Here is a 25,142-nt window from a genome sequence, read left to right on the forward strand (position 1 = left end):
TATATAATTAACTTTAAAAGATGTTCAAATATACTTTCCCAAAAAACCCGGAAGCATTTCTGCTTGGGTTGATGGGGGAAGAAATTGTGAAAGCAGACCAAAGACAATTTTTGTATGCCAGAGTTGCCGCAAGAACTTTATTAGCCGAAAAGTGGAAATTACAGGGTATACCAACGATTGCGGAATGGCAGAAGAAAATGGTGGACTATGCTGAACTGGCAAAACTGACTTGCAGAGTCAGGAACCAGGAGGACACAAAATTCCAGAGAGACTGGAGTAAATTTATTGACTACATTAATAATCATTGTAAAAGTTTGAAGACACTATCAGGACTGAAATTCTGACCTTAATTGGATTTTAAGCTGTATTTTAACTGATTGTTTGATCCCATGTTTTTAATGTATTATATATTCTGATGTTAGCTGCCCTGAGCCCGGTGCTGGCCAGGGAGGGCAGGGTATAAATAAAATTTATTATTATTAATTATTACCGTATTTTTCGCCCTATAGGACGCACTTTTCCCCCTCCAAAAATGAAGGGGAAATCTGTGTGCGTCCTATGGGGTGAATACAGGCTTTCGCTGAAGCTTGGAGAGCGAGAGGGGTCGGTGCGCACCGACCCCTCTCACTCTCCAGGCTTCAGGAAGCTATCAGCAAGCCTGGGGAGCCCGTGGGAGTTTGTGGGGCTGGCCGATGTCTGCCCGAAGCGCGGGGTGCTCTGCTTCAGCACGCCCCGCGCTCCGTGCAGCAGGCTGCTATCCGCAGCCTAGGGAGCCACGCTGTGGATAGCAGCCTGCCGCCCGGTGCGCGGGGTGTCCTGAAGCAGAGCGCCCCGCGCGCTGGGCAAACATCCGCAGCATGGCTCCCTAGGCTGTGGATAGCAGCCTGCTGCACGGAGCGCGGGGCGTGCTGAAGCAGAGCGCCCCACGCTTCGGGCAGACATCGGCCAGCCCCACAAGCTCGGGGGACAGCGGGGAGGTGGAGCGCCGCCATACCGCTGTTCCCCGACCTGGTTTGGGGAGGGAAATAAAGGGGGGGGAATTTTCCTTTATTTCCTCCCCCAAAAACTAGGTGCGTCCTATGGGACGGGGCGTCCTGTGGGACAAAAATACGGTATTCAATTAGTGGAAGTTCAGTTCAGTTGATATATAACTGTGATAAATCAGCACTGAATACCCAGGATGAAGGAATTTGCCTGAATTAATAAATCCTCAAGACGCAGAGAATAATTCTATTGCTAGGTCCATTATTGGCCTGAATCCAGCCACATTCCCATCATTTGCTTATTTCTCAAATGGAGCAGTCCTGCACCTGCTATGAACTCAGTCCTTAGATATTGCCCCTGAATGGCTCAAGTGTGCCTCTGAATGCCAGATGCTGGAAATTGTAAGTGGTGAGACCTCTGTTGCGCTCAGGTCATGCTTTCAGGACTCCCATTGGCATCTTGTTGGCCACTGTGAGATCAAGAACCTGGACTAGAACTAGATGGGTAACTGGACTGATCCTGCAGGCTCTTCTCATCTTATGTTCTACACATACATTTTGGCTCATGGGCACATCACACCATAGATTCTATGAACAACTTTATTATCCAGTGTCACACTGAATTGGGAATGGTAACCTTAAACCTGCACAAATGTAAAGTCATTTTCAAGTGCACATATATGACCTTGGTGCAAAAAGGTGGTATTTCAGGAACTGATGAGATTATGAGATAGGGTTAAGCACATAAAGGATTATAACATCATAAGAAAGCACCTGTTACATAGATATGGATGATATATAGATATAGATATATAGATGAGATTGCTTGAGACAACACTGAAAATTCCCTAGTCTACAACTAATGTTCAGTGGATTTACTGAAAGAATGGTAGGTTTCAATAAAATGGCCAGATTTCTTTGAGCATGTCTTTTTATTATCTGGAACTACATTTGATTTTGATTTAAAAATAAATAACATTTAAAAATAGTTCTTTAAAATGAATTTTGGCAGCAGCAGGTCCTTTCTTAAGCCACCCAGTCAGCTTCTAAGAGGTACAACAGCACAAACAAGCTACTCCTTGGTCCTTTCACTGCGCTGGGAAGCCCCCAACCTTGAATAAATTGAGGTTCCAATTAGATAGAGATGTTCAGCAGAGGCCAAATCCCACAAGGTAAACAGCAGTGGGGAGCATTCCAAATAAAAACTGGCCAACTGTGCTATGTGTGGTGTGCTGTGTCCCTTTTGGCCAGTTCACCCCCTTCATGGCAGCTCAAGTGCTGTTGTCCGGGGGGGGGGGGTCCATGGCCCTCCCCTTCTCACTCCACTAGGGAAGCCTATGCAGGCCACAGCTGTAAACTGGCTGCAGAGTCCCTTGGAATAAACAAACTCTCTTGCTGAAGCCCTGTGGAGCCAGCCATAGGCTTCAATAAGCAAATGCATTTCTATAAATCAAGCCCTGGCATCTCTCTCCCTCTCTCTCTCTTGTCTGCAACTTCTCTCCTCCATCCCCCACCCCACCCACCACAATGTTTGGGTGTCACCTGTGACCCCCTGGCAGATGGTGGAGGGAGGCCCGCCCCTTTGCTCAGAAACTGTTGCAGCTGAGCCATCTGTCAGGCCACGGATGTCCCAGCTCCCAGCGGCTCCCGCTTGAAGCTCAGCGTTCACTAGGCCCCTGTTCAAGCTGCATCTCCACCCTGGGACCTGGGGTTGCTGCTGCTGCCGCCGCTCCTGAAACTACTGCTCCTTCTCACACTGGCTGAGGAAGGGGCAACAGGCAAAAGAGCTGATGCAGAGCTGGCAACACTTTGGACTGGTAGATGGGTTTGTCACCCTGAGCAACAGGTCTCAAGAATGCTGTTGCAGATCACTGGGTCTGCACCAATCCTCTGGCATGATTAGCATGTATTAACATGGAGGAAAGAGTTTCATAACTTAACAGCAACTGGAGGTTCAGTGTGGTGGCTAGCCTCCAGCTACAATGGGTTCTGCCATTCAAGGGATCATACAGACCGTTGTGCATTTATTTGGAGGTAAGCTCCCATTGAATGCGGTGATCAAGTTCAGTTGTGATGCTAAGCCATGGGGGGTGAGCTGCAATGAATCTTGAATTTGTGCACTCCCACTTTCTCCCCTCTGCATGTGATGGGAGGACACTGAAATCTTTAAACGAACTACAATTTCCTATTACATCTGAACTCAGGGAAACTGTGGTTTAAAGTAACAGCTTAGTGCAGACAAATTAGGTTCAAACCAATTTCATGTGAAGACTGGTAGCCTGGTTCATGGGCATGGTGGAATACACTAGAGACCATTTGCCTTCAGAAAATCTATCTGCTGGGATCAACTCACCATAAACATCTGGCTCCAACACAGGGTTGGAGACCTCCTGTTTCCAGTCATTGGACAGAGGGAGGAGGTGTCCATCCACTTTCCTCCAAGTTTTAGTCCCATTTCATATCTAGCCAAGAGCCATTAGAGACAGAATGCTTTATCCCTGCCTGCTCCCTTCTCCCTGCAAAAATAAGGGTTGTGCACAGTGCTGTTCTTTTAGAAAAAGAGGTGCTGGAACTCACCATGAACGCCTCCCTTGTTCTCTTATAATGGCAATGGCACCCACCTGAGAGGTGCTAGAACTGAGTTCCAGCAAGTTCTGGCTGAAACAAAGCCCTGGTTTCTTCTCCTTTATAGGGTTATAGAAATAGATGTATAAAATCCCTTCCTTGTGATTCTCTCTCTTTCTCTTTCTCTCGTAACATTCTGTCACACTATCTTAGCAGGTCAGGAAATGCCAGTGTTGGAACCAGGAACTTTTGGCTCTCTGTAAAGTTGCCCCTTGGCTGAGCAACCTGATTGGAGCATCTACCTGGCAGTCAAGTACTCAGAGGTGTTTCATCGGTCCTGTCCATCCAGGCTGGCCATTGGGCTCTCTTGGACAAGCTTCCTTGTTTGCACTGGGAGACCATGCCTGAGCAAGAATAGTCTTGCTGGCTCTGGTGTGTTTGTAACTCTAACTCTGAGATTAGCCTGACTGTGACAGCCTTGACACAGCAGCACAGCCAAGAAGCTAGATGGACTCAGCTGTGCACATGGAGGGCAGCTTAGTTCTCCCATTGCCCCCATTGGTCAATGGACTGGGCGTGTGGCTACTTACATTCTGGCAAAAAAGGAAAAGAATGCATCAAAAGAGGACATTATGTTGCAGAAAAAGTCCATCTCCTAATACAGATGCAAATTTAGAAAAATATTAGTGTAACTTCAATAGAAATGCAGCACATCTCGGCATAGTGGGGAAGACTGTGACCAGGCAACTTGTGGGCTTGGTCCATCTGCTGCCCAAGTTCTAAATGTTAATTGCTGGCTTCAAGGCCCCTCCTGCTCCCACTTACCCTCACATTAAGGTTCTTCATCTTAATCTGGACATGGACTGCACAACCCTTCAAACAAAGCAGATTTGGGGGACCTGCAGCCTCCATAATATTGTTGGAGTTACAACTCCAATCATCATCCTTGACCATTGACAACGGTGATGGGAGTTGATGGGAGTTGGGAGTCCCGCAACATCTGTAAGGCCACAGATGTTCTCCATCCCTTAAAAAAAGGATGCCTTGAGAGAGTGGACTGTCCTCTGTAATGTTGTACACATGGCTACCCACAGTATGGGGGAGCATTAAAATAAGGAGTCAAGCAGTTTGGGAAGACAGCAGGCAGGGCTGGGTTTGGAAAAATGGCTTTGCCACTTGGTCCACGTTGGGTGAAAGACTGGTGCATTCTCCCCCACAGGTCCCACTAGACACTAGCTACCACATGGAATAGAAATGGGATCTCAGGCAATGAGAAGGAGTCCAGTATGACAGGAATTGATGGACAACATCGTTGTCTTTGGGACTCAGGACTTAAGGGGTGTTGGAGAGAGCAAATGGCAGGAAGTGTGACTCCTCTCCTACTGAAACCATGGCTCTCCAGATGTTGTTGGACTCCATCTCCCATCAGCCCTAGCCAGCATGGCCAATGATCAGGGGTGACAGTCCAGCAAGTTCTGAAGTGCCACATGCGCTCTTTTCCTGGCCATGGGCAATTGCCTCAGTGATGGTGGGGAGAGCGGACAGCAAAGGAGCTGAATTCAGGAACCAGGGCTGAGAGCGGGACTGTGAGAAAGGAACTTCCCACACCTTTGCCTTTCTACACCCATCAAACTTGTCAGGCATTTTGCTCGTGGATACAGAACACCTTGAATGTGGAGTCCTTCAGCCAAGGTCCATAGCAGGAGACAGTGTGCCTCAAGCGCCCCCAAGTGGCTGCAGGTCAGCCTGCTTTCATTAAGGCTATCTCCAGAGAACAAGCAGCTTGCTGATGGACTGCAGTGCTCACAAGTTTGGATATTTTCAGCTTAAGGGTATGTAATGGGAGTATTTGATATTATATCTGATTTCTTCATTTAAGATGTGACAGCTTTTTGTTAGTTAACATGCTGTGGCATTTAATATTGGGTAATTGGGAGAGTTTCAGATCTCAGATTTGATACCTACCAAAGTCAAATCAAACAGGCAATGACTACATCTCTAAAGTGCTCACATTTTGATTTGCCAGTGATGACTTGAAAGGGATGCCTTTCTGATGGAACACTTCTGGGCAGGCAAGATGGATCAGAAGGTACTTGACTCCTTAGGCCAGAGGTGACTAACCCCCAGTATGACCCATTTATCAGGGGGGAAGAGGTCCAAACTAGTCAATTTTGGTGGCAATGACAGAATAAAAATAAAATAAAATAGATACAGTGCTTGGGGGGGGGCAGGGTGTGGAGCTGGTTGCCAGGGCTTGCTCAAAGTGTGACACTTTGGAAGCAAAACCCCTTTGGCCCTGCTGCATCTTTAACTGCCTCACACCTGATGTCTAGGGTAGGAGGATGTGGCTTGGCCAAAATATCCTAATGGGGAGGCCTGATGGGCCTAATTCAGCCTGTGTGTTTGGAGGTTCCCCACTCTCCTCTGGAGCACTGCGGAAAATTTAAAACATGATTACACCCAGCAACCCTAAGGGGGTAATTTATGCATCACCAGGAAAGGAAGACCACGAAATTTGCAGGCAGTTGTTTATATGTAAAGTTGCAATTTTGGAAAGAACTAACAAAAATACAATACATCACACCATAATAGGAAAGGCTGTGACCAGGGGACCTGTGTGTCTGCCTGTTTGGTTCACTCTCCAGGTAGTAACTATTGATCGTCACCTTCAAGATCCTACTCACCCTTTTTAGGGTTATTGGACCAGACAACCTCCTTCAAATAGTGGAATGTCTTCTGTCAACCTTTCAAATATTGTCTTTAAAGGAGGATACTTAACCACCCTAAGCTGCTCAGTGTTGCTCAGAGTGTTGCCACAAGAGCTAGGTCAGCCTTCGAGGACCCAGTGACAGATCAGGGGCTCACTAGAGTACTATTTGCCTGGAGGACACCATCAACTCTGGACCCACCCTTGCTGAGAAATGTTGCTAGCATTCTTGACTCTAGTTTGGCTGCCTGTGAAATTTCTTGGGGGTAGGAACCTCCTTTTTATACCAAATTTTACCTTAGATAGAAGGATACAACTACCAGTGTTTCCTAGAGATGGTGGTGGTGTACTGCCTTCAGTGTCTGAAGTGGCATGCCTTTAAATACCAGTTGCTGGGGATCAAAAATGTGGAGGGTACCCCAGTGCATGTCCTCCTTGTGGGCTTTCCATGGGCATCTGGTTGGCAACTGTGAGAACAGGAGGCTGGATGAGATGGACCTCCGGTAAGGCTCCTCTTATGTTCTTACATTGGTGGGATAGAAAAGTTTGTTTTCCCCCAGTTGTTGTTGATGGTGATTGTTTCACTTTCCATTTACATTCTCCAGGTGTTTTTTGTGAATCCACCTTGGACTGTGCTTTAGGCAAAATGTGGAGTCACTTCTAGCAGAGCATTACTTGGAGCATGAATGGTGCTCACTGTCACAGATGAGTTCCAGTCACAAGACCTGTTGCACACTCCATATGACTTAGGCAAACAAACAGACAAAAATGTACAATCGAAAGATGAAAGGCTATGTAGAGCAGCTCCCAGACAAATGTGGTTGCATCATGCAGGCTGCATCTGGCCATTCAGGATGTTTTCATACTCAGGATCTTGTAGCATCATGGGGAAACCACATAAGCTGTGGCTATGTACTTTTTCCCATTTCCATAGGTGGATTTATCCCAGGTATAAGTCTGAATCCCCAGGTTGTGGCCCCCAATTTTCAGTTGACACCTGAAGAACAGAAGATTGGCATTTAATAATCTTGCTACTCAAACCTTCAGCTCTTTCTTTTGAACCAGACCACAGTTCCAATCAGAAGTTCCACACTGGGAGAAAACTAGTTCTTATTCAAGTCAGCTTTGCATTGCCACCAACACACTCCTTTCCCTTTCCCTTTCTGATAGACTGGTGCATGTGGAATCATCAGCCTTACAAAAAAATATCCAGATCACAACTCAACATATTTCCAAGACACGGATTGTCCTGGACTGTGCGACCTGAACATGAGCAGAACCAGTCATAAGACGGCTGAAACATCTACAAACAGTAAGTCAACTTACTGTGTTTGGGTGAACCTGTTCCACACCACTTTGAGGCTTTTCTTTTCCTTTCTCTATTTTTTACAATCAAGTGGCATATACATTTTATGAAATAAAATACTGTTCCTGAGCCACCTGCCTTGTCCTCTCTCTCAAATTTTATCTGCCACAGATACAATTAGTACAGCTGTGCAAAGGACCCCCAATGCAGTTCAGACTTTGATCAGTGATCCTAATTAGGCCCTGATCCAATTAGGAACTGATTTGGGCCTTGAACTGAATTGGGGCATTTGCACAGTCCTAATGTCTAATTAAGGGGTTTAAACTGTAATAAAATGTGGTTGGTGGTAAGGAGTGCAGGAAGAGAAAGAAGAATAGCACTGGAAGGGACCACGAGAGTCCTCTAGTTCTACCCCCTGCAATGCAGGAATCTTTCACCCAACGTGAGTCTTGAACCCACAACCCTGAGATTAAGAGTCTCATGCTTCACTGACTGAGGTATCAGTCTGGGCAGGAGACATGAAAAAAAAATCATATATTGCTGATTTAGGAACTGTATCTTTAAGAACTTCTTTTGCATTTATAGTAATGAATTAGGAACTGCAGCTTTGCGAGCTTGAGCTTGCTCTCCCCTCTTCCCTTTCCCTTTCCCTTTCCCTTGCATACTATGGCGGGTTTTGGGGGACACATTGTACTTCATGGTGAGCACCGGCACCCTTTTTTCTAAAAAGAACACAACACACTGGAGAGGTCTATAGACACAATAGTTATGTAAATGTCCTGTAAATGTCATTATACTCACACTTTTCCAGGCCTAGCAATGAAACACAGCGAATAGAGTCCAAATTCTAATTCAGGGCTGCTTCCAATAAAGGCTGTTCCAACCTCCTTGTAAAATCCATCCCAATTGAACTGCAGCCCCAACACGTCTGGGTATGAGGTCCACTAAACCAGAAAACGAAAGCACCAGAAATTATTAAGGAGGATATTTAAAGACATTGCGGGTGGGGGGGGGGGAGAGAATTTTGCAATGTTAAGCTGTGAAAACTCCCCAGTTCTGAGGATATGAGTATTTGTGTTGATGGTGGTACATAAGTGGTCAAGCATGCCGCACCTCCAATGTTTGGCAGGAGAATACAGGTATACTTTTTTGTGAGAGTTGAGGGGTTCATTTTATGGGTAAATGAGGCTAGATGATTTCAATGTGCTCTGCATGTGGTGCAGATAAAGTGGGTGGACGGACTGCTTTTAAAGGTAATTTGGAAATCACTTGGATGCTTGTGGGGGCACATGGTCTGAGCAGATAACACCTGTAATGTGCCAGCTGCATTGGTTACATGTTTGTTTCCAGCCTAAAAAGCCCTAAACTATTTGGAACCAGGTTATTTGAAGGACCGCCAGGTAGAGCTGGGATTGTCCCCTGCCTGAAACCCTGTTGAGCCACAGCCAGTTGATGTAGACAATACTGAGCTAAATGGACCAACTAAATGGACTCATGAGAAGGCTGCTTTCTCTATTCCTATGACCAACTGTACCCAGGTAAACCTGCCCAGGCTTTGAGATTGCCCTCAGAGGTCTTATGCACAGGCTGGCCATAGACTAGGTCAAGAGAGAGACAGCCTTTTTGGTGCTGATGGATCTACATTTTACTGCCTTGAGATGCAAAGCAGCCATATAATACTTTGGAAAAGCTAAGTCAGAATATGTATTCCCTGTGCTCTGTTCCTCTTTACCTTCTCTTGGTGTTCAGAACATAACAGATTGTGACCTTTCAAAGGGGAGGCACCCTCTGAAATAGGTGTTCTAAGAACAGAGGTCCCCAACCTTTGGGGACTCAGGAACACATTGTAAATCTAGGGAATTGCCATGGGCACCACAACATGCCCATTTCACAGAAGAAAATTGCCAGTGCTCAGGACTCCCTCGTCGCAAAACACCTAACACTTTCCCCAAAAGAGTGTTATTTTACAGATAAAAACAGCAGGAAACTTCCCTATCACACAATCCCCCGAAGGAGTTTGTTTTAATTAACATAATAGGCTGGACCTTGGTGGTCACTAGAGGAGATGCCTGAGGATATCCTGTTGCCCACAGGTGCGAAATTCAGGACCACAGCCTAAGAGAGTTCAGTTAAACGGCAGAATGCAGTTTACTTAATAGACTGGTTTGAGCTTTGCTATAGGCAGCAGGTGAGTCTGGCATCCAGCATTTTCATTCCCCCTGAAAAATAGGTGGCAGTGTAAGGCAGTATTTTGTGGAGAGGCAGCTCCAAATGAAGCTCTTTTTTGTTTATTGCTATATATCAGGCACATAGCTCCCTGGACTAGGAACAGGCAGCAGAGGCTGGTTTACTGGGGCAACTGGGCACTGCCCCACCAACATCTGCTCCATTCTGTGGCACTAAAATAAATTTTCTAAAATGCTTGATCGATGCGTGGTTCTGTTATTGTTTACATGGCTATGTGTTAATTTGTACATAACTTATGACAAAGTAATAAAAATTAGTAAAAAAAATGTTTGCAGTCATTGAGGTAGAAGTCTGTGTCTCATTTTAGCTGTTATGCAAAATTTATGGATTTTTATTTTTTTTAATGGAACTTTAATTCTGCAAGATGCCTTCAAAGAGTCTGGAAGACTGTAGCCATTCCAAGGGATACTCACCGGACCATCATAGTTGTAGCTGAAATAGTTAATTATACCCTGCTTCTCCAGCAGATAAAAACGAATCCAGTTGTGGAATCCAGATACTTTTCCTTTCTTGACTTCCCCTAAAAAGTAAAAAACATTTTCCATTAATGGCTAGTAAATCCTGCTGCCACTAAATATGGGCATTTTAAGTTTACTTCTGGGTGATGAGAACAACAAAAGGAAAATATGTATTTATCTGCATATATATATATATATGCAGCAACAGATGTTGTGGTCGGGCTGCACCGTTCAGCCAACCTGGTTGCAGAGGTGTGAAGTGGCAATGAAGTCAGTGCAGTGCAAATGGGCCAGCACACTGACATTGCCACTGCCTTGCCCCTCTTCTTCTCCATGCCAGTAAGCAGCAGCAGTGCAGCTGGAGGGAACCCAGGGGAGCAGTGCAAGCTGCCCTGCGGTCTAGTACTGTATATATTAATGCCAGTTTGAGTCTTCCTGTGCAAATGTTCATGTAGCCAAAACCACAGAGAAGGCTAGCAGATTCAAGCTAATGGTGCCACCCTGTTTCTAGACCTGACTGGCTACATGCTGTTGTGACATCATCATGTGCTTCTTAATTGTTTAGATAATTCAAAATAGAAACTTTCTCAAGTTTAAAAAATGGTGTCAAAACAGCATCAGATGGGGCAAACAACGGTTGCAAATAAGTGGAGGTGGGTAATTGCATGAAACTGTGGAAGGTGGAAGTTTGTTGGTTTTTATGAATGTACCTATAAACACATGTTCAAAGCCACTAGAGTCATGCTCATCCTTGCCCCTGGAATAAAGGCCAAACCATATCTCCTTTAGGTCAGCAACAAACTCTGCCTCTGTGCCATAACGATCTAGGAAAGAGATCGGGAGGGAAAGACAAAAGGCATTAATTTCTCACTCAAAAGAACCAAAATAAAATATCCCAAAGAAATCCTATATCTCCCCTTCAATGTTCTGCATAGCTTGGGTGAAGCAATGGGTACCAACTGTGTTTACTAATGATGTGACACTCGCAGAAAAAGTCGTGTTTGAATGAAAGCCAGACTTTGCACTAAAATGTTTAAACTGTCATGACTTCTACCCCAATAATCTTGGGGTTAGCACTAGAGAGATTTCCTTTAAAACAACAACACAAAAATGAAAACTACAATATCAAGGAAAGAGAGGGATATACAAATGAGAGAATATGTACAGGAGGGTTTTGGGCAATGATGTTGCACTCATCATCCAACAGGCACTGCCACTACCCACCCCAGGACACAAACACACCTTAGATAAAAACAGCAGCCACATAAAATAGCAAGAAAAAGCTCTCCAAAATATATTAAGAATTATTTATTTCTATTTTATATCTCCCTTCATCCATAGACCTTGGGGCAGTTCACAACATAGAAATACAAGATAAAAACACAAAATACGTAATAAAAACAATTGCAACCAACAAATCTCCCTCCCCTCCCACCTCCTCCCACAAACACATTTAAAAGGATGTCAATCAGCCAGAGGCCTGGCTGAAGAGGAACATTTGTGCCTGATGCCTAAAGGTGTATAACGAAGGAGCCAGGTGAGCCTCCCTGGGAGAACATTCCACAAATTTAAAAGGCCTTGGAAAAAATGTCTTTACCTGGAAAGGGCCTCTCTGGGGAGGGAACCCCATAACTCGGGTGCTACTACCAAAAAGGCCGTTAAATTCAGTTGCATAGGGTCAGGCATATCCAACTCCAGAAATTGGGACTATAATACCCATAAGCCCCAGGTAGCATGGGCCGTGGTCTGGGCTGATGGGAGTGGTAGTCAACAACACCTGGAGGGACCATAGTGGCTATGCTGGCAGAGACCTTATTATGAAGAAAGACTTACGTTTGCTGTGCAGGAATTTGTAAAGCACTTTCATCACCTCAGTCTTCATGACCTCACTCAGGAAGTTATCCTGCTCCTTCAGTTGCTCAGCAGTGAATTCTTCCCCTGTCCCTACACTTTTATGATAATTATCCAGCAGCTTAATGAAACTGGCATAAGTAGGTTTGGAGAAGAGCTTCTCCTGGTTGACGTAGCTGAAGAGCCTGCACACACAAAAACAAAAATACCTGCTATGAAGATGGTCTTCTTTGTTCTTACGGGGTCCCCAGCTAAACACTCTGCTGAGGTTAGGAGCCGAAGCACACAGAAATGGAATGTTTCCTATTAAAATGCCCTCTGCCTGGACTGTACTACTTCAGGGAACACACAACTGAACGCTGCCTTGTATTAAAAAGAAACAACTTTCTAATCATACAAATCTAGCATGCGGGGAGTGTCACGGACTGGCTGGACGTAGAGGAATGGTGAGAGAAACCAGCTGGGGAATCCCAAAGTGAAGAAGGCTCAGAGCCCAGGTGGTGGTGCGACAACGATGAATGGGCAGATGGAGAAGAGGGAGGAGACTGGGAAGAGGGCAAGCACCATGTACTGCTTCTATTCATTGGAAAGAATCCTAGAAGAGAAATGAAAATTTAGCCTGGGTTTGCCTTTGAGGCATCTGTCTAATTTAAAAGGAAATGAGAATTTCCCTCTTCTGGTACAGTTCAGCAATAACATTGGAAGTAACTTAATGTCTCCAGTCACTGAGGTCTGTCACTCAATCATTAGGAAATGAAATTGAAGATGAAATTTCAGATAGATATGAACTTTGGTGAAATATTAAAATCTAAATGCAAAATTTCACATTTATGGTGAAATATTTTTATTACAGGAAGTAAATCTTAAAGTCTTGTTGGTTTAACCGTGTATTTTGCACAGTTCTTTTGTGCCCCTTAAGACTTTCTCCCAGGAAAGTGAGCATAGGATTGCAGCTTAAGGGTTCCATCCTCTGCTTGAGATCCACCATCGGATGGGATGCAGATTCAGTGAGAACTCCTTTGATACAGGTGGAACTTTAGATATGCAACCAAAATGAAATTTGTCATTTTGCAATCCTATGTATGCTGATCCGGGATAATGCCTCAATGAATACTGTGGCATTCCAAGTAAAAGTGGATAGGATTAAGCTGCAGGCTAGGAAAATTTGCTTGAGATTTCCCACCTTTGTTTCAGTAATCAGTATTACTCATGTACAGGTTGTAGCATTAAAGAAAATAGGAAGGCTGATACCCGACATTCAAAAAAGTATAATTGTTTTTTGGCTGTAACTCAACTCTTGCTTCCAAAGTACTGATGCACAAAAGCCCAGTAAAAGGAATAGTTTCCCCTTAAAAATTGTAAATTGAATATCCACTTGCAATTAATGAACTGAAATTTTTAGATTTTGGATGTCCACATGCAAATATTAAAGTTGAGAATCTCAATGAGTATTCCCACCTTTGTTTTAAGCACTAGAATGTTAAATAGATGGATTCCACCACCCTTCTTTAAAACCTGTTTCCTGTAGCTGAGATGCAACCAGTTGAGCATCATCTACATTTACTTTGCTGTGTTTCTGCTTGGCAGGGCAGGAGGCCACTCAGGGCACTTAGATGAAAACTGTGGGGAGAGCGAGCAATCAGGAGAGAGAGAGCTGCAGCTGTGGGATGCAACTCTTTAAAAGTGCAACTCTAGAGCTCAGCATCTTTCCATCTCCTGCTAACCCGGAGGCACGCCCTGCAGGTAGGAGATGTGGGTCCAATAGGATGGGATGGAAATTGGGAATCTGCAGAAAGGAAGGTGGTTGAAATAAATGTTTGAATGGGCTACTTTGGTGCAGGTTTTTGTTGTTTTTTGCTGGTTTTAGCAAAAAGGCTTTATTTCTTAAGTTACTTAAAAAGACAGAATTTAATAATCTTGCTAATTGTTAAACTGTAAGGCTCTTAAATAAAAAGTACATTGCAAACTAGGGTTGTTGGAATTGCAGACTGGGGGTTTCAGACACGCAAAGGGATTCTTCCAGCGTGAAGGCTGCTCTGGTTATCCAAACTGAACGTAGTAATAATTTGGCTGCATTTTACAAAGTACTTCAGGGCGGTTCAGACGCTTCCTTCCAGAAAGCTCCCCTGCCTGTGAAATCTTCCTAACAGCCTTGTGAGGGGGGCTCCTTCCTATGTTTGTAGCAAATGGTTTTGGAAGCAGGTGGCAGTTTGCTAAGATGCTGGCTTTGTTTGATCATTTGTATTTTGCTGCCTATAAACCTTACTTGGTCTGCGTTAATTTTCTTGCCCTTACTGGCAGTGGTGGCGGCAGCGGTGGGGGTGGGCAGGGGATTTACGTATTTCTACGGGGGAAAGATAAATTCATTTAGTGACAATGACAAAGCAGGCTTGAAAATAAATATTAGCTTGGCAGGTTCAAACTTTTTAGCTTTGTTTACTAAGAGCAAGAAAAATATGGAGGCGAAATTGGATAGCTCATTACTCCAGGGATGGAGAATCTTTCATCAGCCCTCCCTGGCGTGGCAATGGCTAGGAACGGCTGGAGTTGTGTTGTAGTTCAGTAACATTCAGGGGCAGGGGGCACAGCATCCCCCACACCTGCTCTTGGTCATTAGAATGCTTGCCCATTCAAAATTTTACCCCGTGGTTAGCATTAATTGCAGCTGTTGTTGGTTTTTTTACTGGAAGTGAAAAATGAAGTAAAGTGCCTTTTCTTGGGGAATCCCCGTTTTTTATGTCAGAAGGGTAGCCTTTCCCTTTTAACATTTCCCACAGACTTCCTCTTAGTCTACTCATGGAGTTAACAAGTGACAGCTGCAGTGGCAATTTGGGGCGGGACCAACCCTTCAAAGAAAGAAAGAAAGCCTCTTCAAATAGTGCAGCATTCCCTAATTTTTGGGAAAGATTTGCATGAGTGCTCCTTTTACATGGAAGTGCTTTCCTTGACAGAAATGAAAACATCAGAACTTTGAAAATAATTACATTGTGTGGGCATGAATGGACTAGAGTGAGGCAGTGTCCCTTCACTAGCAGCAGCACCTATCTCAGAAGCTGTGACTTTGCAATATGAAAAAGGTTCACCCCCAGTGCGAGCAGTGTGGTGTAGTGGTTAGAGTCTGTAGGTCTAGGACTGGGGAGACCCAGGTTCAAATCCCCACTCAGCCAAGATGTTCATTGGGTTTTACTGTCCTATACATGCCTAAACTTAAGTCCCACTGTGCTCTCTGTACAACCTGTTTTTCTGTGGCTGGTTACAACCTTCCAAATGCCACAAGTTGCAAAAATAGCCAAATAAATTTTCTACAAAATATTATAATAGAAAGTGCTGCTGCATATGGAGTGAGGAGTGAGGGATAGCCATTCTGGTTTTGCGCCCATAACCCCAGGTTCCAGGAGCCATGTGGCAAATAGCTTTTCTATCCTGCAGTGGACCCACTACCAATCATGGGCCTTGCAACTTGCCTCGGGAAATGTGGTAGCTTAAAAAAAGTAGTCGTAGTTTACTTGGGGGTGTGGATCTGAAATGCAGACCCATCTTGCCCCTGGAAAGAAAAGTCAGGTGGCCTTCTTGATAAGGAGAGGGTCTCTTTAGCTTTTTGAACGCTGTGAGATCACATCCTTTGCTCTGGGTTAATTTCATAGGCTGTTGCAGCTTGCAGCTTGTCTCCGCTGCCCTGCTCATAATTGTGAAGAATATTCTTATGTTATGACTGGCGCTACAGCTCTGATTCTCTATCAACAGGGCAATGGCAGTTGCAATCGAGAGTTCTTTTCTAGGATTGGGGAGGGCAAGGAAACTCTGGACCTGTTGGGTTAATGACTGTGCTACTCCATGTAAAGGCATGCATCTAAAGCAGGGGTCAGCAAACTTTTTCATCAGGGGGCCAGTCCACTGTCCCTCAGACTATATTTTTTTGGGGGGAAATGAATGAATTCCTATGCCCCACAAATAACCCAGAGATGCATTTTAAATAAAAGGACGCATTCTACTCATGTGAAAACACGCTGATTCCCGGACTGTCCACGGGCCAGATTGAGAAGGCGATTGGGCCAGATCCGGCCTCCAGGCCTTAGTTTGCCTACTCATGATCTAAGGGACTAGCCTTCTACTTGCCACTGTATCACTCCTTCCCAAGACAGGAATGTCATGTCATGAGCTACTAGTCTCTTGACTCCTGGGTGGGGTGTCCCCAGTTCCATCCTGCCCTAGCAAGCTGAGAGCAGGAGCCCTGCAAGCCCCTGGTCTCCCAGGACATCAAGTTGTTTTGTTGCTACGGCATCTTAAGGATGGACCCTGGCAAAGCCTGTCTCCTTGACCTCTGGCAGCCTTGCAAAGAGTTCCCTCGAATGACTAGCCCTGAAAGGCTTACAGCTGGCCCAGGGGCCCATTTTTACCACAAGTCATTTTTGTCTGGTGCACCCAGAGTTTCCCCTTCAAATGCACTATACTCATGACAATTTACTCCCAAAGGTTTGAAACTGGCTTAAAAACTACCTTTTTGACAGGTTAAAAATGACAAGTTCCCTTTACAGTTTGCGACCAAGGTCACAGCATCCCTCTCACGTAGCTCTTTTAAGATGGCACTTTTTCAAAAGCAGGAGTAGGGAATCTTATGCCTGGGACAGTGGGGGGTACAGATCTGGCCCTTGAGGCCTCTCTGTGTGGCCCTTGGGACTTCCTCCAGGCCACACCCTCCATGAATGATTGTGCCTGGCTGCAATTTATCCTTGAAATGTGATAATGCCTCTTGTTTCCTGGATGGGTGTGTGTGTGTGTGTGTGTGTGTGTGTGTGTGTGTGTAAGTAGTTTAAAATAATGTGATGATGATGAAGAATTTATTTTTTGGTAGGCCGAGGAAGAAGCTTAAGATTGGCTCTCAGACCATTTCCTGAATGAATCAACACAGGGGGTTGAGCAAAATGTCTCTTCTCCATGGCTTCCGCCAGATCATCTTTGAGTACCAGCCGTTGGTCGACGAGATCTTGGAATGTATGGATCCTGTGCTGCAGGAAATGATGGAAAGGTAACTGGGAAGCTGCTTCCCCGTCAGTGTAGACAATACTGAGCTGGGTTCTTATTCAGTTCAGCCCATTCTTCAAAACTATGAGGACTAGGATGTTTGAGGCTTTTCTACAATCAAGCGGTGTATAAATACCCTGAAATGCACAAACGGAACCCCACCTTTCAGGGAAAGGGCCATGGCTAAGGGGAGAGCACCTTATGCACATACAGAAGGCCCCAGGTTCAGCCCCTAATGGCATCTCCAAGTTGGTGCTTATAATGTCCCCTGCCAGTACTGAGCTAGATGGACCTGGTGGTCTAATGGTAAAAAAAAATAAATCACATTAGTTTCTCCTTCCCACTCTGGCCCTGCCCACCACTGGCATGTGGCCCCCAGAATGTGGCCCAGAATGACATGTCTTCTCATTGGCACACCGCTCTTCCCTCTGAGCTGTCTACTGACTGGCTCTTAATTGTTACCAAACCACCACCACTGTCACTGCAGAACTTTGCCCTCCTCCTATGGTCATGGTGGTGTTTTATTTGCCTTGTTTTCTTGTGAAGCTCCATCGCCGTGGTAGAAGATGACAGATGGACTGCGGTCCTTCATGAGCTGCTGAGAGGAAAGCCAACTCTGTGTACTACCAAGAGGATGTGAACTATGCATTGCTGATGATGGCAGAGTGTGGGATGGTCTGAGCTGCAGAAGCCCTCCTGTGTGGTGGGGCATTCGTCCATTGCAGGGCAAAAGCCCAGTCCATGTGTGTGAATGAGTATGGTGCAGTAACACCCTGTGCAACAATCCCACAAATGTCATCCCATGCGTGACCAACATCCGTGTCCACAACTGACTGGTGCGTGTGGCGTGAAGGCCTCAGAGATTGGATAAACCCCTTAGTAGATCAGTGGTCTTCTTGGTCCACCCTTGAAGTCAGATGGCCGCCTCCGCAGAGCTGCTCAGGTCTATGAGGAGTTACTTTTTCAACATGTTGGGAAGCAGGAGGGCCTTGACTTTTTCGTCGATCGTCCAGGGTGTTGCACCCTATCTTAATCCCTAAACTTTTGCTGCTAATATTTTTGTTTTCTTCTTTATATAATTTTTGATAAAATGCTGCAAATTTCTTCCTTATTTCTTTAGAGCTTTGTATAATTATGTTCCTTTTAATTCTAATAGCCTTAACCCTCTGTTTATCCCACCTTTTCCTTAAGTATTTTGCTAACCTCTTATTTGATCTTATTGAAGTTCTCTGAAACTCATTTTTAATAATATTATCTCTCTTCCAAACCGTGAACCAATATAATTCATCTAGTTCTTGTTTTAATTTTCTTAATTGCCCCTGTCTACTCCTTTGAGTAATTTGCTGATGCTGTTGTAATATTTCAATTTCTTTAATTTTTTCCTGCCTCCCCGAATACCATGCTTTCTTAATAGTCTTCTCTTTCATTATACATTGACCTCTTATTACAGCTTTAAATGCATCCCACACGATCGGGATCTCCCCCGCACCGTTATTTTCTTTAAAATACCAAATACATTGTTTTCTAATATATTCCCTATCATGGTCTTTAGCCATTACTATATTGTTATACCGCCATCTTCTACTTTGTCCTTCCTCCTCTAATCCCAGCTCTACCAACAGCGGGGCATGATCTGAGATCCATATTCCCAAATTCTGTGTATCCTTAACAACAAGTTCATTACTATCTTTAATTAACACATAATCTATATAGGTGTATGTCTTATATCTATTTGAAAAAAAGGTGTGTTTTGTACTAGGGTTCCCCAGAGTTAACACATCTTTTAATCCCCATTTTGTTAATTTAAATTATTGTTCCGTCTTAAACTCCAATTGAAATCGCCAGTCACAATAGTTTCCCCTTCCGTATATGTCTCTAATCTAAAGTTTTCCTTATAATTTTTTTTTCTGTCCTTTATTTGGGCAGTATATATTGGCTATTGTGAAAATTTTCTTCATTATTTTATTTTTTATAAATACGTATCTGCCGTCATTATCCTTCTTCCAATTCAAGACCTCTAGCCTCAGATTTCTATTACATAATAGAGCAACCACTCTGGCCTTATTGCTTTAGATTCTATTTTTAAACCCCAATGCTGGGAAGGCAACAGAGGTTTGTTGTTTACTTTGTCTCTGTGTGTTTCCTGCATATATCTACCTTCATTTTCTTCGTCAATTCCATTATCTTATATGCTTAGTATTAGAAGTCAGCCCATTAACTTTTAGCGATAAAATCTTTAAGGTGCTATCCATTATCCCTTTCAATGTTTATTTTTTTGAATCCGTCCGTGCACATATTCTTTACCTACATTTATGATTCCTTCATGCCCCTCCCCCTTCCCTCCTGAGACTCTTGTAGAGATCTTGAAGATCTCTGTCTCATGGCAACCTTGGGAGACCACATTTCAACCCCTCTTCTCTCAGAGCGTTATAACGTCAAAAAATGAAAAGCAAAATTATATTTACAGGTAGCCTACTTTGGGTACCCCTGTTTTACACCTTACTGCTTCTCTCCCCCCTCCCCAATCCTCTTTGTCTTTTCTTCTCTTTCCCCTGTGCTGGGGATTCCTGGGATAATTCCCCCTCTTCTTCTTCCGATTCCTCCTCCTCACATGCTAGTTCTTGTTCAGTCTGTTCTGCAGGCCAACCCCCAAGTCTACTAACATTATCTTTGCTTCTTTTGGGTCCCTAGCTGAGTATTTTTTTCCATCTTTAAATGCCACCAGTGTTGCAGGGTAGGCCCAAGTGAAAAGGATTTTCACTTTAAATAAAGGTTCCACAAAATGTTGTAACCGCCATCTCTCTTGGAGTGTCTCCTGAGAAAAGTCCTGACGCACTATCACTTTTCTTTCTTTAAACTGCAAGTCTTCTGCTGAAGAGCTTTATAAATCTGGTCTCTTTTTCTCTCTCTAGCGAATGCAACAATTACCTCTCTAGAGGCTCCAACCATCCTTCTAGGTGTAAACAGCCGACGTACACTCTCTATTTCTTCCCGTTCAATCACAATTCCTTACTCTCTAAGCCAGCTCAGTGGTACCTTTTCCAAGTCCTTGTTCAGGATATCTTCTAATATACCGGCAAAATTTAAGTTTCTTCTGCGTTGTCTGTCATTCATCTGGGCAATTCTCTTAGTCAGGGCTTCTATTTTATTTGCATTTGCATTTTCCTTCACTGACTTCGCCATTTTGTTACGCCCTTTGAAGATAAGTAGCAATTTTCAAATGCCAAAGAATTATTTCTCCCCTCCGTCAGATCTCGGAGCCAACTCCTAGGCCAATTAACCACTATGAAGAAAGCTCTATTATCAGTTTGCTTTTCATTAATCTTATTTTTATTTAGCTTATAATTAGAAAGCTCCAAGAGTGAAGCGGGTGTGCGTCTATCTTGTCTGACGCATGCGTGGTCTCTCCTATTCCAACTTTCTAACTCCTTTTTTATTTCATTCCAAGCCTTTATATAATTATCCTTCTAGAGATTGATGTTTTTCATGGTGATCCAAATTCCCAGATATCTGGCTTTGTTAGTCACTTTTAATCCTGTCTCTTTTTCCAACTCTGCTTTTTCTTGTGCATCCAAATTTTTCTCCATACAGTAAGTTTTGTTTTTTTCTTTGTTAATTTTAAACCCAGATAGTTGGCCGAATTCATTCATTTTCTCCCATTTTATTAAAATACTTTCTAATGGGTTTTCTGTTGCGATTATCAAGTCATCTGCAAAAGTCTTAACCTTCTAGGCTCTTTCCCCCAGTTTTATCCATTCTATTTTTGGATCATTCCTATCACCTTTAGATGTGTTTCTAACACTGTTATGAAGAGAAGGGGTGACAGTGGGTATCCCTGCCTTGTTCCTTTAGAGATGTTGAAGGAATCTGACAATTTATTATTTATAATCAGTTGCCCTTTGGGATTTTTATATCGCTTGAATTCCACTACATATTTTCTCTCCTAATCTCATTGTTTAAATGGTTTTTAGCATGTACTTCCAAGATACATTGTCAAAAGCTTTTTCCGCATCAACCAGCATCAGGGCTGCCTTTTAGTCCAGCCTCATTTCTAAATATTCAATTATATCTATTACCATTCTCATATTGTCTTTAATTTGTCTCCCCGCTAAAAAAAACCAGATTGGTCCTCATTAATTATTCTTCCCCAAAATTTGTTTAATCTATTAGCCAAAAATTTTGCAAATATTTTGTAATCCATATTTAATAGAGAGATTGGTCTATAATTCCTAGTTTCAGACAGATTTGAACCTTGTTTCGGTATTAATGTTAATAACGCCTCCTGCCAAGATTTTGGAACCTTCCCTTCTAATATTTTGTTCATCATGCCTTCCAGTACTGGTAGTAATATCTCTTTGATTTTCCTATAATACATTACAGAGATTCTGTCTGGCCCTGGAGATTTTCCAACTTTCGATTTTGCAATCGCGTCGTTTATTTCATTAATGTTTATGGGGGCATTTAAATATTTTTGTTCTTCTGTTATCAACGGTAATCTATTCTTGGTCAGGAATTCTTCTATTTTATTTTCATCCTCTTCTGCTTTATATAATTTTTTATAGTAATTTATGAAACACTCATTTTTTTCTGGATTGTTTAACATTTCTAATTTATTTTCAAGTGGCATCTGCTTTGTCATTATCACTAAATGAATTTATGACATTTATCTTTTCCCCGTAGAAATACGTAAATCCCCTACCCACCCCTGCTGCTGCCGCCACCACTGCCGGTAAGGGCAAGAAAATTAACGCAGACCAAGTAAGGTTTATAGGCAGCAAAATACAAATGATCAAACAAAGCCAGCATCTTAGCAAACTGCCACCTGCTTCCAAAACCATTTGCTACAAACATAGGAAGGAGCCCCCCTCACAAGGCTGTTAGGAAGATTTCACAGGCAGGGGAGCTTCTGGAAGGAAGCATCTGAACCGCCCTGAAGTACTTTGTAAAATGCAGCCAAATTATTACTACGTTCAGTTTGGATAACCAGAGCAGCCTTCCCTCCCAACCACACACCACGCTGGAAGAATCCCTTTGCGTGTCTGAAACCCCCAGTCTGCAATTCCAACAACCCTAGTTTGCAATGTACTTTTTTAAAAAAGTGCCTTACAGTTTAACAAATTAGCAAGATTATTAAATTCTGTCTTTTTAAGTAACTTAAGAAATAAAGCCTTTTTGCTAAAACCAGCAAAAAACAACAAACACCTGCATCAAAGTAGCCCATTCAAACATTTATTTCAACCACCTTCCTCTCTGCAGATTCCCAATTTCCATCCCATCCTGTTGGACCTACCTGCAGGGCGTGCCTCCGGGTTAGCAGGAGGTGGAAAGATGCTGAGCTCTAGAGTTGCACTTTTAAACAGTTGCATCCCACAGCTGCAGCTCTCTCTCTCCTGATTGCTTGCTCTCTCTCTCTTTTCATCCATCTTCAGGCTGGAGGCTTTGATTTAAACCGCTGCAGGATCAAGCGGCCACCAGGGGGCAGACTTCCCCAGTGGAAGACAAGATACATCCACTCAATTGAGCGAGAATAATTATTTTTAATCTGCTCTTTACAAACATTAAATGCATGCAGGCTTCAGCTCCATCGCTGGAGTTGCAGCTGCTTAAGTCTAGCTTGATAGGGTTTTATCAGAGCTCCCGCCGCAAGTTATTTCAGTGCCAGCCTTGCAAATGTATAACACTAACATTGAATGGTCTTGGGGCACCTGCAGAGTGCTTTTTGTGGTCTGGGAAAGGGTGGACATGGCACACAAGAACAGTCTACCTTTGAATACCAAATAATGAGCTGCAACTGGAGAACACAGCTGTGCTCAGGTCCTGCTTGGGGTTTTCACTTTGGGGGCATCTGGCTGACCACTGTGAGAACAGGATGCTGGAGTAGAGGCAGGCCACTGGCCTGATCCAGTAGCCAGAGACTTAATGCTCTTAAAAACGGGGCACCTTCATGTATCAAGTCTGTGTGGAACTCACGGTTCTGGTGACTGGTCCTTGTTCTCCTGATTCTTTGAAGCTAAGTGTTGCTTGTTAAGGGTGATATCAGCCTCCCCAGCTCTGTTAATGTCACTTTGGTAAAGCTGCTCAGATGTTTGTTGCAATTCTTCATTGGTGATTGCATCATCACTACTGGAGAATTCCCCTATGCGAGAGACAGACATTTGAGTGTAAGGACAACCTTCTGGATCAGCCCAATGACCCATCTAGTCCAGAACCCTCTTCTCACTGTGGTCCACCAGGTGCCTGTGGGAAGCTTGCATGCAGGACCTGAGCAAGACAGCACTTTCCCCTCCTGTGGTTCCCAGCAACTGGTGTTCAGAAGCATGCTGCCACCTCGGTTCCTCCACAGTAGTAACCAACAACTCTCACCAGCGAACCAACTCACCACCTGCTCCTGGTTTGCTATTCTACATGTCACAAACAACTCATCTAAAAAGCAATTCAAGTACTCACCATCAAATACTGTGCCTGTTTCTTTGCCATCTGCATTAGCTGATAAAAGAAAGGAGAAATGATTGTACACAAACCATATCAAGGCCCCTTGACCAGTGCAAAATGAAACTGTTTTTGAGAAGTGTCTTGACTCTTAAGAGCATCTTGGTGATAGTGATATATTTTTAAAAGAAAATATTGTGTTTTAATTGTTGCAACACACCCTTAGGGTGAAGGGTGGATAATCAATTGTAAGGATGGTAGTGATGATGATAGGCTAGCATCAAGAACCAGAACCCATTAGTCAAGTGTTTTTGTTGTTGTTTTATACCCCACCTTTCCCCCTGACCAGACAGGTATAAACCTTTTCCATTTATTTATATGGATGTTTCTGTCATACCAAACTGGACCAGACCTAAGGCCTACCTAGTTCACCATCTGTTTCCCACAGATGAGGTCAACCAGATGGCTTTAGGAAAACAACTTAAGCAGGGAATGACCACAGGAGAACTTTAGTATCATTAGCATCCAGAGTTTTCACTCACCTTGCTGGCAATGGCTATGGTAGTCTTCACAACAGTTCTGGTGTCGTTCACATTTGCTGTTGCAGTGGCAAACATCTTTTGGATTGTATTTTTCATTACATCGCCCTTTGCAGGAATCAGGGGGGCCATACAAAGCTGAAATTAAGGTTGGAATCTGTGGATTAGCAGATTGCAGTCAAAGTGAAAGTGGGCATATACAGAAAGGGGTGTAGTACCACTGTATAGGTTAGGAGGGCTAGTAGAGTACAACCTTAAACTGTTTCAGAAACATTTGTTTGTGTTATCAGAATGCTGCAAGAAGTGATGAGTCCCTTAGAATATACAGGGGATGCTACTGGCTAGCTTAATCCATGCAAAAAGGAAGCTGCCAGATTGTCTACTCTGATGGCTCTCCAGTATCTCAGGTGTGGGTACATTTCAAATCACCTGCAGCCTCACATTTTTAACCTGGAGATGCCAGAGATTGAACCCAGAGCATTCAGAATACAAACATATGCTGCAGCCTTGAGCTATCATCCCTTCTCAGCTCCTTAATTATGCTGGGACTGGCTAAAGTTGTGAGTATGAGGGAAGGGCACTCTGTACTTAGAGACACTCTTACCAATAACATAACAGCATTGCATTACTGTTTCCTTCAAGAAGCTGGGAGAAGCAAGGTCACCAAATAGATACATTTTTGAGTGAGTGCCATGAACTCCACTCATTATGGTCCCTCCCACCTTCCTTGGGGGTGTGGGTGGAGGTGTTTGGTTTGGTTTGTTCTTGTTGTTTTTATTATGTATTTTGTGTTTTTATCTTGCATTTTTATGCTGTGAACCACCCTGAGAGCTACGGATGAAAGACGGTATACAAATGTAATAAATGATACATAATTAAGATGCCTCTGAATCCGATGCTGTGCTGCTGGGAAAGGACAAGCGCCTCTTGAGATGTAAATACTGTGAACTCTTTCTCCATAAAACTCAGGCGTAACTATGTATGAATAAACCATATTTCATAAATACACTAGCCAAGGAAACACAAAACCTAGTT

The 25,142-nt window shown here is 43.7% G+C and overlaps 1 protein-coding gene across 1 annotated transcript in view; it reads right to left on the reverse strand.

Annotated features, from left to right (window-relative positions):
• Window positions 1-6,062: 6,062 nt before the first annotated feature.
• The window catches only part of ENDOU (endonuclease, poly(U) specific), a 31,520-nt gene continuing 12,440 nt past the window's right edge, over window positions 6,063-25,142 (reverse strand). Inside the window, exons 3-10 of the mRNA XM_083599804.1 lie at window positions 24,111-24,245; window positions 23,587-23,625; window positions 23,110-23,275; window positions 12,100-12,302; window positions 10,977-11,090; window positions 10,222-10,328; window positions 8,363-8,505; window positions 6,063-7,252 (exon numbers count right to left, since the gene is read on the reverse strand). Of these exons, the coding sequence (XP_083455930.1) occupies window positions 7,138-7,252; window positions 8,363-8,505; window positions 10,222-10,328; window positions 10,977-11,090; window positions 12,100-12,302; window positions 23,110-23,275; window positions 23,587-23,625; window positions 24,111-24,245 (1,022 nt within the window). The 3' untranslated portion in view covers window positions 6,063-7,137. The remainder of the gene's footprint in view (window positions 7,253-8,362; window positions 8,506-10,221; window positions 10,329-10,976; window positions 11,091-12,099; window positions 12,303-23,109; window positions 23,276-23,586; window positions 23,626-24,110; window positions 24,246-25,142) is intronic.

This window comes from Podarcis filfolensis (assembly GCF_964270895.1).
Source record: "Podarcis filfolensis genome assembly, chromosome: 2".
In the NCBI taxonomy this organism is placed as follows: Eukaryota; Metazoa; Chordata; class Lepidosauria; order Squamata; family Lacertidae; genus Podarcis; species Podarcis filfolensis.